We start from the raw sequence: 17,249 nt of genomic DNA, 5'->3' as shown, positions 1-17,249 counted from the left end.
AATTTTTTTTCACAATTTCAAATTCTAAAAAAGTGTATTTTTTTTTTCATTTTACATAATTTTGTATTTAATGAAGAACGATCTCGCTGAGTAGTTATAAAAAAGGGATTAAATTCATTTTACATCTTATGATTTAAATATAGTCAGAAAATTTCCAAGTGATTTTGGAGGATTAAAGTGTCGTTAATTTTTTCATTCAAATTGACGGAAGGTGTATTACACACAATATTTTAAAATGGGTTTAGTTTTTTGAAAAAATAACATGAAATTAATACAACAAAAAGATTAATATGTTAATTAAATTAAAATAAAATAAAATAAAATTAACAATTAATTTAAAATATAAAATATAACTAAATATTTTAAGTAAGAATATAAAATACGTAATAATTAGAAATTGATCTAAAATATGATTAAATTAAAGTTAGATTTAAAGTTTAGCAATTACAATAACTAATTAAATATTTAAGATTAATTGTGATTTAAAATATAATTAAATTAAAATTAGAATAAAAAGTTAAGAATTACAATAAATGATTAAGAATATATAATCAATTGTGTTTCAATTGAATTAATGTTTAAACATTATAAACTATGTATATTAAAGGGTATTATAGTAATTTTACATCTTTAGTTAACTACGTTAATGGTTACACTTTAGTTCAAAATCATATGATGAGATCTTTCTGACTATTTTTGAATTATAAGGGTAAAGTGCTTTAACCTTAAATCACAAGGGGATAAAATAAATTTTGCCTTATAAAAAATCTAAATTATATGAAAAAAAAACAGTTGTACGTTTTAAAAGTTGTAAAATTTTCAAGTTTTGAAACATTAGAAAAAGAAAAAACAAAAAAAGAAGTCTTTCATATAAGCATGTTAATCAACTAAGCCTAACCCATTTGGCTACTATGACTTTCCTAAGGGTTTAGTCCGTAGGGGAAGTCGGTTTAAATCTCCTTAAGGGAGTTGAATTAAAGAGGTAAGCACTTGACTTTATAAAGAATGTAGAGGCTAACTCTCACAGGTATTAATTTAACAATTAACGATAGACTTTCGCTGATCAAAAAATATATATAAATATAAGCATGTTGACCAAAACAAGGATAAAATTGTCATAAAAAAACGTCTAATTTGCATAAAAGGATTTCTAATATACAATTTCATACATATGTAGAATTTATTGGATCACATTTTATTTCCATAATATTTATGGCTAAACAAATTCTTGAAAAGAGGCTTTTCACTGATTTTTCCTACACTTAAATGGATTCTATTTTGTTATGATTATGAAAGTACAAATATTTGTGAATGCTTTATGTAGTATCTATAATTTCCCATCTCTCCTCAAGTGTTTCTCTCGTGTTTATCATATTTTCAGAATTTAAAAAAAGAAAAGAAAAGAAATTTTTGGTAGAGAGAGCCTCAAGGTACGTGATAATCACTGTTTGGTTCATAAATTTAGAGAGGGATTTAGAAAGGGAATAAAAAAAGGTAAAATATAAATTAAAAAGAAAAAATTAAATTTTTTTTTAAAATTGAAAAATTAAATTAATTTTTTGGATAAAACTAAAAATTTTGTGTCTATAAAGAAGCATGATGATGGAACATTGACGTGCAAAAAATAAAAATAAAAATAAAAAAATTGATAATATTCTCGATTTTTTTAGATAGTTGAATCAAATCAATAAGTAGAAGGGCAAAAACGTTTAATTCCATGTTCTGTTTTTTTTTCCCCCATCAATTAGTAAAACAATTATGTGGAACATTACTATATAAAATTGATAATGTTGTTAGTTTTATAAATTGGAAAACACTGATAATATTCTCAATTTTACTAAATAGAATTTATATGTTTAAAAAATCTTGGATAAGACCTGAGTAAGCATAACATTTGTAAATAGGACATTTAAGTAATTAACTCTTTCCACTTAGTTAATGTTAATTTTTTTTTTCGTTTTTTATTTTCCTAATCAGCAAAAGAGAGAATTTTATCTTCACTTTTTATTTCTCTTCTTTGATATCTCTCTTTTTGTTTTACCTGCAGATACAGATTGAGAGAGCTTTATCCTCTAAAATTCGAATCTCAAACTAGTTTCTTCTACAATATTTGTTTCAAAAAAAAAAGAAGAGAAAAAGTGGATTGAAAATGAGTGCCCTGCAAGGTGAATTTTCAATTGTAAGGGCAATTGCAGGGAGATTAGTTGAGCCAGTGATGCTCCACGTTGGTTTTGTTTCTCAGTACAAGAAGAAGCAGGAGAATCTGGAAGTTGAAATTAAAAACCTTGAAGAGCTGATAGAACATATCAAAGAAAAAGTTGATGAAGCCATTACTCGTGGTGAAGAAGTTGATGGACCTGTTTCAAACTGGCTAGCGGAGGTGGAAGAAAGAGTTCCGGAATTTAAGGATGAAAATACTGTTAACGAAAACATGCAGTGCTCTGTATTCTTATGTCCGGACTACATCTCGCGTTACAGAATGAGCAAGGAAGCCGAAAACAAGATCGCAGAAGTAAAAAAGTTCACTCAGAGTGGCAATTTTAGCACAGTTGCACTTCCTAAGCCATTTGCTCAAGAACCTCAATTCACATCGTCAAGTACAAACTATGAGAATTTTGAGTCACGAGAATTGGTTTTCAATAACATCATGGCAGCATTACAAGATTCCAATGTTAAAATGATTGGAGTACATGGAACAGGAGGAGTTGGAAAGACGACAATGGTCAAAGAGATTGGCAAACTAGTGAAAAATGGACTTTTTGATGAAGTCGTTGTGGCAGTTGTCTCTCAGAATGCAAATGTGAGCAACATTCAAGGGCAACTCGCTGATTGCTTGAATCTGGAACTAAAAGTGGAAACTGAAGTGGGAAAAGCGAGCAAATTGTGGAATAGATTGAACAATGGGAAGAAAAATCTCATTATATTGGATGATATGTGGCAAGAATTGAACTTGAAGACAATAGGGATTCCTATCACTGATGGAAACAATTGTTGCAAAGTTGTCATAACGTCTCGAATCCGAGGTGTGTTGGAAATGATGCAAGTTGATAGATATGTCCCAATGCAAGTATTATTAGAGAAAGAAGCATGGGCCTTGTTCAAGAAGAAGGTGGGAAATTCTGTTGACTCTCCTGAACTCCATGATATAGCTGATGCAGTCTGTAAAGAGTGTGGAGGCTTGCCGGTCGCTATACTTGCAGTTGGAGCCGCATTGAAATATAAGAAAAAATATGTCTGGGAAGATGTACTTGATCAATTCAAAGATTCCATGCTAAAGAATATTGCGGGAATTGACCCAAAGGTGTATGCTTCCTTAAAGTTAAGCTATGATTGGTTAGAATCTAGTGATGCAAAAGCATGCTTCTTGCTATGTTGTTTCTTTCCTGAAGATGCTAATATTTCAATTGAAGTGTTGGCGAGACATTGCATAGCGAGAAGTTTGCTTGGACAAAACATAAATACACTAAGAAGAGCATGCCGTCGAATATTTACAGTGGTCGATATCCTCAAAGATGCTTGTTTGTTATTAGAAGGTGAAGATGAAAACTTTGTCAAAATGCATGATGTCATTCGAGATGTTGCTGTTTCAATTGCGGCAGATGATGGCAAGGAAATTCTAGTAAAACATGGTGTCAAAATCTGGCCCGAGAAAGATACATGCGAATCTTCCTCAGCAATCTCATTGAGGTTCGACAACACTCTTGAGCTTCCGGATGATTTGATATGTCCACAACTCCACACCTTGACCATACTATTGAAATGGAATATCAATCATTTGCTTAATGTTCCAGATAGGTTTTTCAGTGGAATGGAGAAACTTACAATTTTAGAATTGAATAGAATCTGTATGTTGCCTCCATTATCTCTTGCAAATTTGGTTAACCTTCGGATGTTATGGTTAGATGATTGTGAGTTGGGAGACATAGCTGTACTCAAGGATCTAAATAATAACCTTGAAATACTTAGCCTTCGAGGTTCTAATATCAATGTTTTGCCATCAGAGATAGGAGAATTGACCCATCTTCGGTTGTTAGATCTGGGAAATTGTTACAATCTCACACAGATTCCACAAGGTGTCATATCCAATTTGTCTTGCCTGGAAGAATTGTACATTTTAGATGATTTTAAGCAATGGGAGGCCACAAGAGACAACAAGGAAAGAAGCAAAGTGAATCTTGATGAGTTGGGGAAATTGACGCAATTAACCACTTTAGAGATTCACATACCAAATGTCATGCTATTGCCCAAGGACTTCTACTTTGAAAACTTGATCAGATTTAAAATCTCAATGGGTAAGGACTATGTTTTTCATGGAAAGCCGCGTAGATCTGCGGGTGTTTCCTTAAAAATAGAAGGTTTACAAGTGGGGTCTTTGGTGGAACGCTTTGGACTAAATCCATTAGGATTCTTCAATAATTTAATTGTATTAACAATTCAAGATTGTAAGGTGAAATATCTTTTCTCCCTATCTTGTGCAAGAGGAATTCCACAACTCCGAAAACTACAAATAATAGATTGCAAGATGATGGAAGCAATAGTTGGAATTGAAAAAGAAAAAGATGAAGATGAACTCTCAAGTCAGGCAATTAATTTCAGTCAGTTGAAATATTTGCGTCTAGAGAATCTACCCAAGCTCATAAGCTTCTACCCCAAAGTGGAGAAGATGTCAACATCTGAAGGAAATTCTTCTACCCAGGCACAATCTTTGTTTAATGAAAAGGTATGCTTTATCAATACCCTTTTTATATGCTTTAGTCCATTATAAAATGCTGATAATAAAAAAATAATAAAAAAAGGAATACAATGAAACAGTGCTAGGGTCTTTTCAATAAAAATCAAAATTGTTAGTCCTTAAAAAAATCACCAAATTGTTTGCCACACAGTTCCACGCACGAAATCATTATAACAAATTAAGATTTTAAAAATAAAAAATTATGAATAAAATTATATTTTAAGAACAAAATATTTAAGTTGTTAAAAGTGTCATTATTATTAGGGATAATCAATGATTTTTCACAAGTAAATCAATTAATGAGAATAAAAATTAATGTGAAAAAATTAAATTAAAAGTAACACAAGAATTTTACGTGGTTCCCTCAATATGAGGTACGTCCACGTGATCGAAATCCGATTCCACTATTAACCAAATAAGTTTCTAAATGATTACAAACGAGATACGAATGGTCTCACAAACCACCCTTAAGTGAATTCCAAATAATCATAAATAAACAAGAGGAAAGATCTCACCAAATAGATGAACAAAAGTCTTCAAAACCATAGTTGAAGAAGACCCACAGCTTCACCAAAAAACCCAATTATGCACACTAACAGGGCTTCGGAAAAACCAAAAAACAAAGCAAAGAACCAGCCGAATTAATTCCACTTTTCACTCACCCAAATAATTGATTCCACCGAATTGAAGTGTGTGTAACAGATGCTCTCTATATTACGGAAAAACAAAGTCATATATATATATATATATATATATATCTGTGTGTGTGTGGGGTTAAACCTTGGGATTTTTTTTTTTTTATCAAACTCTAACTATTGTCAAATTGATTATCAAATATCTATCAGGATTCTAAAAAGTCAGATATAATAACTAAAATATATTATACATGTACGGGAAAGAAATAAACCTTCTTATATTATCCTGTTGATTAAGATTGCGCTCCTTCGTACGTCGTCGCTTTACTCCCTGAAAGCACAAACGTGAGCTAGCCGGCGGGTGTGTGCCGGATACCTCTCCGATGCTTAGATCAGTAAAATAGACAGATAGACAAAAAGCTTTGTGTATTCGAGAATCAAAGTTGTGTTACCTCTCCATAGATGATGTTTGTGAACTTTTGTAGGTTCCGCGTGGCATAATCCTAATAGGACTTTTACTCCTCCATGTAGAGTCCTCCTAGGAGTTACATTCCTGAAAAATAATACTTATCCTTTAACACCCCCCTCACTGCATAAACCAAGTGAGATGGTTTTACCATGGTCAGACTTCAATATGACCGAGGTAAGCATGGCTATGCTAAGCCGCAGACTATACTGAGATAACTTTAGCTTAGCTCCTCCATTCACTGCTCTTTACCTCGGCTCTCCCAATGCTAACCATGGTATGTCTTGACCGGGATAACCAATACTCCGATCCCGACCGGGATAACTTTGTGTGTGACGATCGAACTTACCGTAAGCTCTTTGGGACCGGAGTAACTTCAAGCCTCTCACGGACCGGAGTAACTTTATGACCTTTTTACTCAGCCCTTTGTACTGTTGGCTCATAACAGCCCATTGCCCAGCTCGGCCCAATTTTTATATAAATTACCCTCTCAGTTGCCCCTTAATTCCATCTGCACAGCATGATAGGGATTACCTGTTACCAGCCGAGGTAAAAAGTTTCAGCCTTCCAACCGAGCTACAAAACTTTAGCCGTACACCCGAGCTAAACTCTTGAGCCTTTCCAGCCGAGCTAAAATTCTTTAACCTTTCCAGCCAAACTAAATTTACACCGGGCTCTACCTGTCCGGTCATAACGTCTCTTCATTCACAGCAACTGAATCGCTTTTCATTCTAAGGACATATGGCACACTCTGATTGGCCCAATGCAACTGTCACGCCGTCTTCGTACTCCGTGTTTTTTGAACAATCCCGCTCTTTTTTGTCCTTTCTCCTACACAAAACAAACCCTAGCATTTTGAATCATTCTCACACTATTCATCTCCTTCTCTCTCTTTCGTCTCTGAGCCTCTTTTGTTCTTCAATCTGGAAACTGCGAAGCTCTTGCCTCCTATTGCCATTTCCATCTTCCAGTGCCGCTTGACCTGGTAAGTTACTCAAATCTCTCTTGTTTTTGTTGTTTTTGCACTTGCTTTCTACAATCCATAGCATAGTGTTCGTGTTTTTGCAAAATACATTTTTTCCATTTTGTGCTATGCCTTGCACTTTCTGGAAAAAACCTTGTAAGAACCACTTTGTATTCATGAAACAACCTGTAGAACGCTGTATTTGATCCAAAATCACGATGTAACCGGAGTAAAAAGTTGTTTGTAGTTGATGTCAATCCAACCAGACTACCAACCGGACTAGCACTTCATGTTAAACTAGTGGTTTCACTAAGTCAAACGACCTTTTGCTTTATTTAACTTAGCCGAGCTATGGATTCGTACTAGGTCTGTAACAGTATACCTAAAAGCCTCAAACTCGACCGAGCTACAACTTGGGGCTAAACCAACCCTTTTTAGCTCAGACCGAGCTGAGAATGCTGCGCCTAGAGGCTCAACCGGGCTAACAAATCCTTCGTTCACACCGAACTAACAGACCCCTTGCTGACACCGAGCTAACAGACCCCTTGCTCAAACCGAGCTAAGTCACGAAGCAAATCATATAGCCGAGCTAGGACTTCATTTATCTTGCCTGCATTTCTTTTAGCACGGTCCAATCGATTTGTGTTTAACACCTTTGTTTTTCACTTTGTAGACTTAGGTTGCCCAGGCACTCCTTTGAGCGCTCAACCGAGCTACTCAGCACCTTTCTTCGACCGAGCTAAAACTCAGATTTAATTTATTCATAACTTAAACCATAAATGGGAAAGTATAGGTTTTTAGTAGACACACCTGGTGGCTTGGCCGAATTCCGAAGGGAGTATAACATTCCTGATGATGTCCATCTCACCTTAGCCAAACAAAATATCACACCATGGGGAAACCAAGGTTTTGTACCTTTGACCCTCCTGTCCATTATAGAAACCAGACTAAGATTCCCTGTACAACCTTTACTTTGTGAATTCCTTAGGCAAACTAGGATATGCCCCACCCAACTTTCCACAAATTCATACCGCATAATAAATGGTATAGCCGAGCTAAACCGCCGAGCTAGCATTAACCTTGGCTTAGCCGAACTCTTCCATCAATATTCCATAGGATCAAAAGAAGATGGCTAGGTCTATTATCTAAGAATACGCCGCCGCCGAGAGAAAATAATAAAGGACACACCGGATAAAGACTTGAACGATGATAATTTTTTCTGGGTATCTGAGAATTTTGAAGACCACCAAGCCCAAATCCCAGGCCGTAGTATGAACTGGAAGAAAGGAACCCCCGGTATAATTACCTCGATTTCTTTGCATGCCTTCATTTATTTCGGATTCCTGTTCCTGAACCGAACTGACAGTTGTCTTCTTTATGCAGATTCAGCCCACCTCAAGTCACTGTACAGCTACCCCAATCAAAACACACTTCGTGCCGCACTACGATATCCCGAAAGAAGTTGGGCCAAGCTGCTGAATTTTGAACCGACATATAGATACAGTAGCCGATGAAAAGCCAAGTAACAGACTTCTTGCTGGAGGCATCTCCTAAACCTGATCCAACCTTGCCACAAATTAACCTGGTCTGTACTACTGCTGAACAAGAGACGGCCAAGAGGAACAGAGTAAGGGCCCTGCTAACTGAAACACACCAAGCCGAGGTACTACCACCCAACCAGACTCAGGAAACCGTGGTGGCCCTTCCATCTCAACAACCCTCCTCATCTCGCCCAAGCAAACGTACCCGGGCTACCGTAACCGAGCAACGACTTATTGATGAAGATGAAATCGTGGTTCCTCAAACCACTGTCTCAAGCCCTCCACCAAGTCCACAGCCGGAGCGTTCTGACCGGGCTAGTTCTTCCAAGTGGGTTCCAAAGCTCACTTTCCAGAACCGAGCCATTGAGGACACTGATTTGGTGGTTTCTAAAGAGGACCACTTAATGGCATTCAACCTGTCCAAGAGTGTCTGCCTTCCAGCCGATATGGCGTATCATGACAACCTCACCGAGCTACGTGCCATTCGTTCGGCTACATAATCCATGGTTTTGGTAAGTTCTGTTTCCTACTCCCAAATTTCAACATCTTTCAGTTCGGTTTATCTGAAGACTGTACCACTCCTTTTGCAAGCCCTGCAAAAGAATCATGTCGCACACAAGCGTGTGTTGGAACTTCGTAGGACCACTAAGGAGGCCATGGCAGAGGCTAGAGAAAAAACGATCGAGCTAAAAGAGTCCAAGCGGCAGATGACCGAGCTAGAAGCCGAAGTAACCAGGCTAACCGGCCTAGTTAATTCAGTCGAAGCAGAAAAATAAAAGGCTGCGGCTGTGTTGAAAGACAAGTACCTGAGCTAGCTGGCAAAGCTCGAGAAGAAGAAGGATACCGAGATCACCAAGCTAAAGGAGAGTGTGACTGATGCCGAACTCCGGGCTTCAAAGAGGGAGAGGCAACTTATACTCAATAATGCGAAGCTGCCAAAGATCTGTTCTTCAAGTGCGGATGGAGGGTGGCGGTGACACAACTCGGTCATGGTCCAGAGACCGAGGTCTTCAATCCTCATGCATATTTTATACCGGGCTCCATGGCGGAGTATGCTACTGTCCTTCAGCAGAAATTTCTTAAGGAAGGTGATGATGAAGACTCTGCTTCTGAGGACAACTCTCAGCCCGGTCGTCGATCTATCTCTCCAATTCCAATGGTTTCCAACCCCCCAGCACCCGTTTCAACTATTGTGGTGCCTCCAACCGAGCCAAACCAAGGGGAGCTTGTTTTAACTGAGCCCAACCAAGAGGTTCTTGCCACAACCGATCTTCCTGCTGAGACCGGACTCAGAGTTGAGTTGGATGCTAATCTGGATGATCTCTTTGCTTGATTATGCATTTCTCTTTTGGTGGGGCAAAACTTTGTAACCGGGCTGAGTCCCAACTATTGGACCTCTATTTGTTTTGCTTTTGAATGAATGAAAGGGCTAAGTCCCTAACTATTGCACCTCTGTTTGTTTTGCTTTTGAATGAATGAAAAACCTTTCATCTTTCTGTTTGGTCTGTGCCATACCTGCATCCATTTTGTATACAGACTTGCATTTTCCTACCGGGATAACTATCTCGGTCCTAAACTTGAAATATTATTATAGCTGCCAACCACTCTTTAGCCGAGATGCCTACCTCGGCTGAAGAGTACTAAGAGTTGGTTTAGCCCGGCCAACCACTCTTTAGCCGAGATCCTTACCTCGGCTGAAGAGTACTAAGAGTTGGTTTAATCCAGCCAACCACTCTTTAGCCGATATCCTTACTTCGGCTGAAGAGTACTAAGAGTTGGTTTAATCCAGCCAACCACTCTTTAGCCGATATCCTTACTTCGGCTGAAGAGTACTAAGAGTTGGTTTTATCCAGCCAACCACTCTTTAGCCGATATCCTGACTTCGGCTGAAGAGTACTAAGAGTTGGTTTAATCCAGCCAACCTCTAAATTGGTTATTCTAGCCAACTTAGAATAAAGTTTTTGGTTATTCCGACCAAACGTCCTGCAGCCTGGATCCTTATCCTGGGCTTAGGAGGGGTGTTGGTTTTTCCAGCTAACCTCTAGATTAGTTTTTCCAGCCAACCTAGAGTAAAGTGTTTGGTTATTCCGACCAAACGTCCTGCAGCCTGGATCCTTATCCTGGGCTTAGCAAGGGTGTTGGTTTAATCCAGCCAACCACCAAGTTGGTTTTTCCAGCCAACCTGAGTAAAGTGTTTGGTTATTCCGACCAAACGTCCTGCAGCCTGGATCCTTATCCTAGGCTTAGGAAGGTTCACAGTTGGTTATTCCGGCCAACTATGTTTTTAATGCCGCTAACTCACTAAAACAGTCTTTTACAGAAGAAAACAACTATACTGAAAAGAAATTACTTGTTTTATTGAGAAAGGGAAAAATTACACATACTTAAAAAAAAAAGTTAAAAATAAAATAACTTGAGATTGACAGTATTCCATGGTCTGGGAATTGCTTTGCCGTCCTCATCTTCTAAGTAGTATACCCCCTTGCCAGCTAATCCGATCACTTTGTAAGGCCCTTCCCAATTAGGCCCTAACTTGCCATCTCCCGGTATCAAGGTGTTTCCCATCACTTTGCTTAGTACCCAATCTCCAATCTTGAATTGCCTTAGATGCACTGTTTTGTTGTATTTCTTGGATAACTCTTGTTGGTATGAGGCGATGTGAATCAGTGCTCTTTCTCTTCTTTCTTCTGCAAGATCGAGCTCCAATGTTATGGCTTCTTCGTTTAAGTCTGGATCAAAATTCTCGCTTCTAATTGTGGGGAGGCCAACTTCTAGTGGAATTACTGCTTCCATGCCATAAGCTAAGGAGAATGGTGTTTCTCCTGTTGATCGCCGAGGTGTGGTGCGCTAAGCCCATAAAACATGAGGAAGTTCCTCAGCCCATTTGCCTTTTGCTTTTTCTAACCTTTTCTTTAGTCCGTCCAAGACGACCTTGTTTGATGCTTCTGCTTGGCTGTTGGCTTGGGGATATGCTGGTGTAGAATTGTAGAACTCTATCTTGTACTCTTCACAAAAGCCTCTAAAGATTCTGCGTCGAACTGAGTGCCATTGTCAGATATTGGAGCCTTTGGTATGCCAAACCGAGTGATGATGTTTTGCCAGACGAACTGTCATGACCCAAACCCGCCCCTATGGGTTTAGTACCGTAACCGGCCAGTAATCCAAGATTACCGAAGGCCTACTTAACAGTAAGACAATAATACAGAGTACAGGGGCATGGCGGAAGCCAAAACAGTAAATAAACAATGTCCAATGAGCCGTGAGTCTGTATGCAAAAAGACTTCCCATACATAAATACATGAACAATACAAACAGTACGTATAACATGTACAATCATTTAGGACAAGGACTTAATCCCTGTTAAACAGTGTAGTACAAAAACTTTCAGTCTGTACAGTTATTACAAGCAGTTACAGGGACAGAGACAGAGACAGACGGGGGAAATTAAAACACCCCTAAACCATAGCTTGGCAGGCTCGGAACCTCGCAGTGGGGCACAATGGTTGGCTCGACAAAAAAGGGAGTCTAACCCACGCTCCTAGCTCCGGTCTGGTGCTTGAACACCTATATATATATATAAACAGTAAGCCAAAGCCCAGTGAATAACACCATGCGTAAAGAGGTTAAGAATGAATGTCCTTACAGTAGTGAAAACAGTTTATTAATTCAGTATATCAGTCATTCAGTCATATGCGGTACATCCATTAGCATAACAGTATAGTAAACAGTAGGTCTTAAAAGACCGAACAGTACATGATGGCCATCAATCAGTAAACAGTAGTGGTTCCAACAAGGGAACCGACAGAGATCTTTGTAACAGTAACAGTTAGTAACAGTAGTTGCTAAGGATGCCACAATACAGTTCAGAATATAGGACATACATTCATTCGATTAACAGTAGCAGTTCAGAAAGCAGTACAATTTTATTGTTGAGAAGATAATCATTTTGAACACATCTTTACACAATTGTTACTCAGAGTTCTGGGCTACAGTAAAGCTAGAGCGCGTCCCCAGTCGCCAACCCTACACAGTTTACAGATTGAACACACACTAAGCTACATAGTTTAGGAAAGATAATAACTTAATCCTTAATTTGTCTCGGTGTGTTCTACACCTATATCCTCATTAAGATGTCTTAAACTAGGCCTAAGAATGCCTAGGATGGGATAAGGATGCAAAGATGCACTTTTAAAAGCATTTTCAGAAGTTTCAGAAAACAGGGATCTCGCTCGAGCGTGGCTTTCTTCACTCGAGCGGGCTTGTCAAAACAGGAGGGTCGCTTGAGCGTAGGTTCTCTCGCTCGAGCGGTCTGTAAAAATGCAAAAGTACTGGATGGTGAAAATCTCTGCTCGATGCTCGCTCGAGCGTAAGGCACAGTACTCGCTCGAGCGTAGGTTCTCTCGCTTGAGCGTGCGTCTGCGTGTACCAAGAATCTGAGAGCTTGCAATTTACGCTCGAGTCACCATTTCTCCGTTCGAGCGTATCTCGGAGTAAACGATGGTCGCTCTAGCGTGTAATCCTTCGCTCGAGCGAAGAAGCCAAATTCTGGAATTTCCAGATTTGCCTCCCAAGCTCAAACCAAGCATTCTACAGCTCAAAACCTAACCTCTTGGGCCCAATTTTTGGAAAACATATCCAAACTAAATACAAAGCAAGTTCCAAAGCTCGATTTGAAAAACCAAAGCCCAAGGGTGAGTCAATTAAATCCAATTTCAAACTAATTTTCATGAACATGCTACAACCAAGACATGCATGAAATTCAAATCATTTCAAAGCCTCAATTTGATGCTCTAATGAGCCAATATTTTCAAAGTCAAGATGAGAACATGGTTTATGATTGAAACATGGACATGCATGTGGCAAATTTATGAAGACCAAGCTCTAAACTGCAAGAGTATACCATGCATGCAACAATTAAGCTTTAATTCAACACTTTTGAACCAATTCATGACTTGACCCTTCAATTAGAAATGAACCATGCAAGAATCAACTTAAACGCAATAATGAGGGGTCGAATTTCCTTACCTAGGTCTTCAATTACAAGAGTAGAAGTTCAATTAGGCAAATCCCTTACAAATTCTTCAAGTCTCCAAGCTAGACTCTCACTTGAACTCAATTCCCTCACTCTCACTCTCTTGGTCGGTTGTGTCAAGAAATGGGAGAAGAAATGTTTTGTTTATATGTATACAAGCCTCCAAGTATGTTGCCTAAGTGATCCACTAGGGATGGCAAAGTTATAATTAAGCCAACTAGTGCAATTCAATTTATTTTAATCCAATTTAATCATACCAAATCACCTTTTAATTAAATATGCTATAAAATCACATAAATTCCAATGATCTCAAAACATCAATCACTTTCTGGTTCGGCCGCCGATAAAGTCTTCAATTTACAGTGTAAACACAAAAATATGAACAGATAGTCAACCCGTCAAACAGATAGAAATGTATTTAAACAGATACAGTCAATCAATCAGTTCCAGATTTCAGTAGGTCAGTTCAGTATTCCAATCAGTTCCATTACTTATCATAATCAGTCTCAGTTTAGCAGTAATCGGTAGTTAATCGGTAAACAGTGACGAGGGTTGTTACACGAACTTTTTTACATCTTTTTCCTTGATTGATGAAAAGGCTTCTGCTTCCACCTACTTTGTGAAGTAGTCCGTTGCTGCAAAAAAGAACTTCCTGTTGCCGGGTGTTGTTGGAAGTGGTCTTACTATGTCCAAGCCCCACATTGCGAAAGGCCACGGGCTAGTCAATGGTAGGAGTTCTCTGGCTGGCTGATGTATTTGGTGTGCGAACTTCTGGCATTTCTCGCACTTTTTCACATATTTCTATGAGTCTGCTTGCATGTATGGCCACCAGTATCCTTGCGAAATGGCTCTGTAAGCTAACGATCTTCCTCCTTGGTGGCTTCCGCACACGCCTTCGTGTATCTCAAACAAGAATGTTTCCACTTTGCTGAAGTGGACACATTTTAGATAAAGTCCCGAGAAAGACTTTTTGTACAATGCCACACAGGGGGAGAGCTAAAATCGCTGCGACTTTGCTCTAATTTTATTGGCTTCTTTCTTTTCTTCTGGTAAGACGCCATCTTTTAAGAACAGTATGATTGGATCTATCCATGAGGGGCCTAGTTCGACGCAACATACCTCTTCTGCTTCGGGATCTTCAATGCTTGGTCTTGGTAAGTAGTCAATTAGTAACGGATGAGGGATGGATGTATCTGCCATTGAAGCAAAGCCTGCTAGTTCATCTGCTCTGCTGTTTTCCTCCCTGCCAATCTGTTCTATCCTCACTACTTCAAATTTCTTGATCTCTTTTTTGACTAAGTCTTGGTACTTAGCCATCCTGTCATCCTTTGCTTCGTAGTCGCCAGAAATTTGGTTTACCACCAGTTGTGGGTCGCTGTAGACCATTAGCTCGGTGGCCTTCATGTAAAATGCTGATTTGAGGCCTACAAGAAGCGCCTCATACTCTGCTTCGTTGTTCGATGCTGGAAAGCCAAGGTTGACTGCTTATTCCACAACTAGGCCGTCTGGAGAGATGAGGACTATGCCAAGTCCTGCACCATGTCGGTTGGATGCTCCATCCACGAAGAGCTTCCACATCTCTCAAACGAACAACTTCCAGCATGTGGAGGGATCAGATGACGTCGTGGAGTCAAGAATGTTGCTGGTGTTTTCTTCAAGGTTCACGCTTGCTGTCTGCCCCTTGTTATCTGATTGTATCAAGTCTTTATTTGTCGGTGAGTCTTGACTTGGTGTAGCATGGTTTACTTCTTCCTTGCTTTCTTTACTCTGGTCTGCCTTGGGCTCTGAGTGAGTATCCTGCACTAGGGGTTGCGCTATTTCGGCGTCAACTTCCCTCTCTAGTCCGGTGGTGTCAGTCAGGTCGACTGGGCAGATATGATAACTTCCTGGGATAAATTTTGCGACGAAGTCTGCCAAAGCTTGGGCCTTTACTGCGGTTCTGGGTTGGAACTTGATGTCGAATTGTCCCAACTCTACTGCCCACTTCAAGATTCGCCCAGAAAAGTTCGCCCTCTCAAACAAAGCTTTTAATGGGAAAGCTGTGAGGACGACTATGGTGTGAGCGTGAAAGTAGTGCGGCAACTTCCTTGAGGCCATCATCAAGGCCAATGCCAGTTTTTCCAGTGGTAAGTACCTTGTTTCGGCGCCCAGCAATGTCTTGCTGACATAAAAGATGGGCAGATGTTAGATTCCTTCCGCACGGACCAACACTGCGCTAATTGCGTGCTGAGAGACTGCCAGGTACAGGAAGAGTTCTTCTCTAGGTATTAGGGTGACAAGCAATGGTGGAGAAGACATGTATTCTTTCAAGCCTTCCAGAGCGCGGTCGCATTCTTCGTCCCACTCGAACTTGGCTTTCAATGCTTGAAAAAATGGTCGTAGTCTGTCTAACGACCGGCTAGTGAATCGGTTGAGTGCAGCTGCCATGCCGGTGAGATGTTGCACTTCTTTTACTGAGTTAGGCCTCTCCAGATCCAGAATAACTTTGATCTGGGAGGGGTCTGCCTCTATACCCCGGTTGGTCACCAAGAAGCCCAGGAATTTGCCAGATCCTACACCGAACGCGCACTTGGATGCATTAAGGCGTAATTTGTGCCTCTTCAGAATATGGAACATTTCACCTAGATCCCTTAGATGGTCGTTCTCATCCTTACTCTTGACCACCATGTCGTCGATGTAGGCCTCCATTGTTCTGCCTAACAACGACTCAAACATCTTGGTGACCATTCTCTGGAATGTTGCCCCTGCGTTCTTTAGGCCAAAGGGCATGACCTTGTAGCAGTATAGTCCCCTTGGAGTTGTAAAGGACGTCACCTCCTGATCTGGTTCGTGCATGGCAATCTGATGGTAGCCTCTATATGCATCAAGAAAGCTAAGTCGGTTGTGCCCCGTCGTTAGGTTTACCAGTTGATCTATCCATGGTAGGGGAAAGCTGTCCTTTGGGCATGCTTTGTTGACTGTCTTATAGTCGACGCAGACACGCCATTTGCAATTCTTTTTTGGCACCACGACTGTGTTGAAAATCCATCTGGGGTAGTGTACCTCTCTGATTGCTCCTGCCTCCAGTAGGTTTCCCACTTCTTCCGCCACTATCTCGGCGTGGTGGAGTGCCGATCTACGTATGCGCTGAATTATCGGTCTGGCGGATGGGTGGACGTTGAGTTGGTGACAGATGAAGTTTGGATCAATGCTTGGCATGTCGTAGGGTGTCCAGGCGAACACTTCGATGTTAGAGGTCAAGAATTCCAAGACCTCTAATCTCTCAGTGCTGGACAACGACGAACCGAGCAAAAAGAACTTATCCGGGTTCTTTTCATCTATTCTTACCTCTACCAAGTCTTCCACCGCTTTTTGATTAGCTACTTTGCCGACATCTGCGAACAGTTCATTGCTCTCAGGTTCTTCCACCGAATGAACATATCCTTTAGCAGCGCGGCTGCCATTTACCGTAACAAAACATTGTTTGGACATGATCTGGTCTCCATAGACTTTTTCAATTATCCCGGCTTCATTGGGGAATCGCATTACTTGATGATAGGATGATGCTACCGCTCACATGGCATGCAGTCATGTTCTGCCCAAGATGATGTTGTAAGTGGAGGGGACTTTCAACACCCAAAATTCCACTTGTTTCGTTACACTTCCTGCCCTGACTGGAAGGATAATCTTGCCGACTCGCCACTCTGGCATTGAGTTGAATCCAATTAGGGGGGATACGGCAGGTGCCAAGTCCTTGTCTTCTAGCTTCAGTTGTTTGAAGGTGTCGTAGTACATGATCTCACACGAGCTTCCCTAGTCGATCAAAATCCGCTTGATGTCGTAACCCTTGACGCGGAGAGTGACGACTAGCGCGTCGTTGTGAGGGCAGTATATCCTGGC

The 17,249-nt window shown here is 40.0% G+C and overlaps 1 protein-coding gene across 2 annotated transcripts in view; it reads left to right on the top strand.

Moving 5' to 3' along the window:
• The window catches only part of LOC114296445 (disease resistance protein At4g27190-like), a 66,733-nt gene that overhangs the window by 22,253 nt on the left and 27,231 nt on the right, over positions 1-17,249 (top strand). For both annotated transcript variants that reach the window (XM_082879377.1, XM_082879378.1), the window contains exon 5: positions 2,048-4,720. In XM_082879377.1, the coding sequence (XP_082735503.1) occupies positions 2,150-4,720 (2,571 nt within the window). In that variant the 5' untranslated portion in view covers positions 2,048-2,149. The remainder of the gene's footprint in view (positions 1-2,047; positions 4,721-17,249) is intronic.

Source organism: Camellia sinensis, chromosome 7, assembly GCF_055761805.1.
Source record: "Camellia sinensis isolate YWXY chromosome 7, ASM5576180v1, whole genome shotgun sequence".
NCBI classification, from domain to species: domain Eukaryota; kingdom Viridiplantae; phylum Streptophyta; class Magnoliopsida; order Ericales; family Theaceae; genus Camellia; species Camellia sinensis.
The sequence above is the reverse complement of the archived record's forward strand: the minus strand, read 5'-3'. Positions and strand labels throughout refer to the sequence as shown.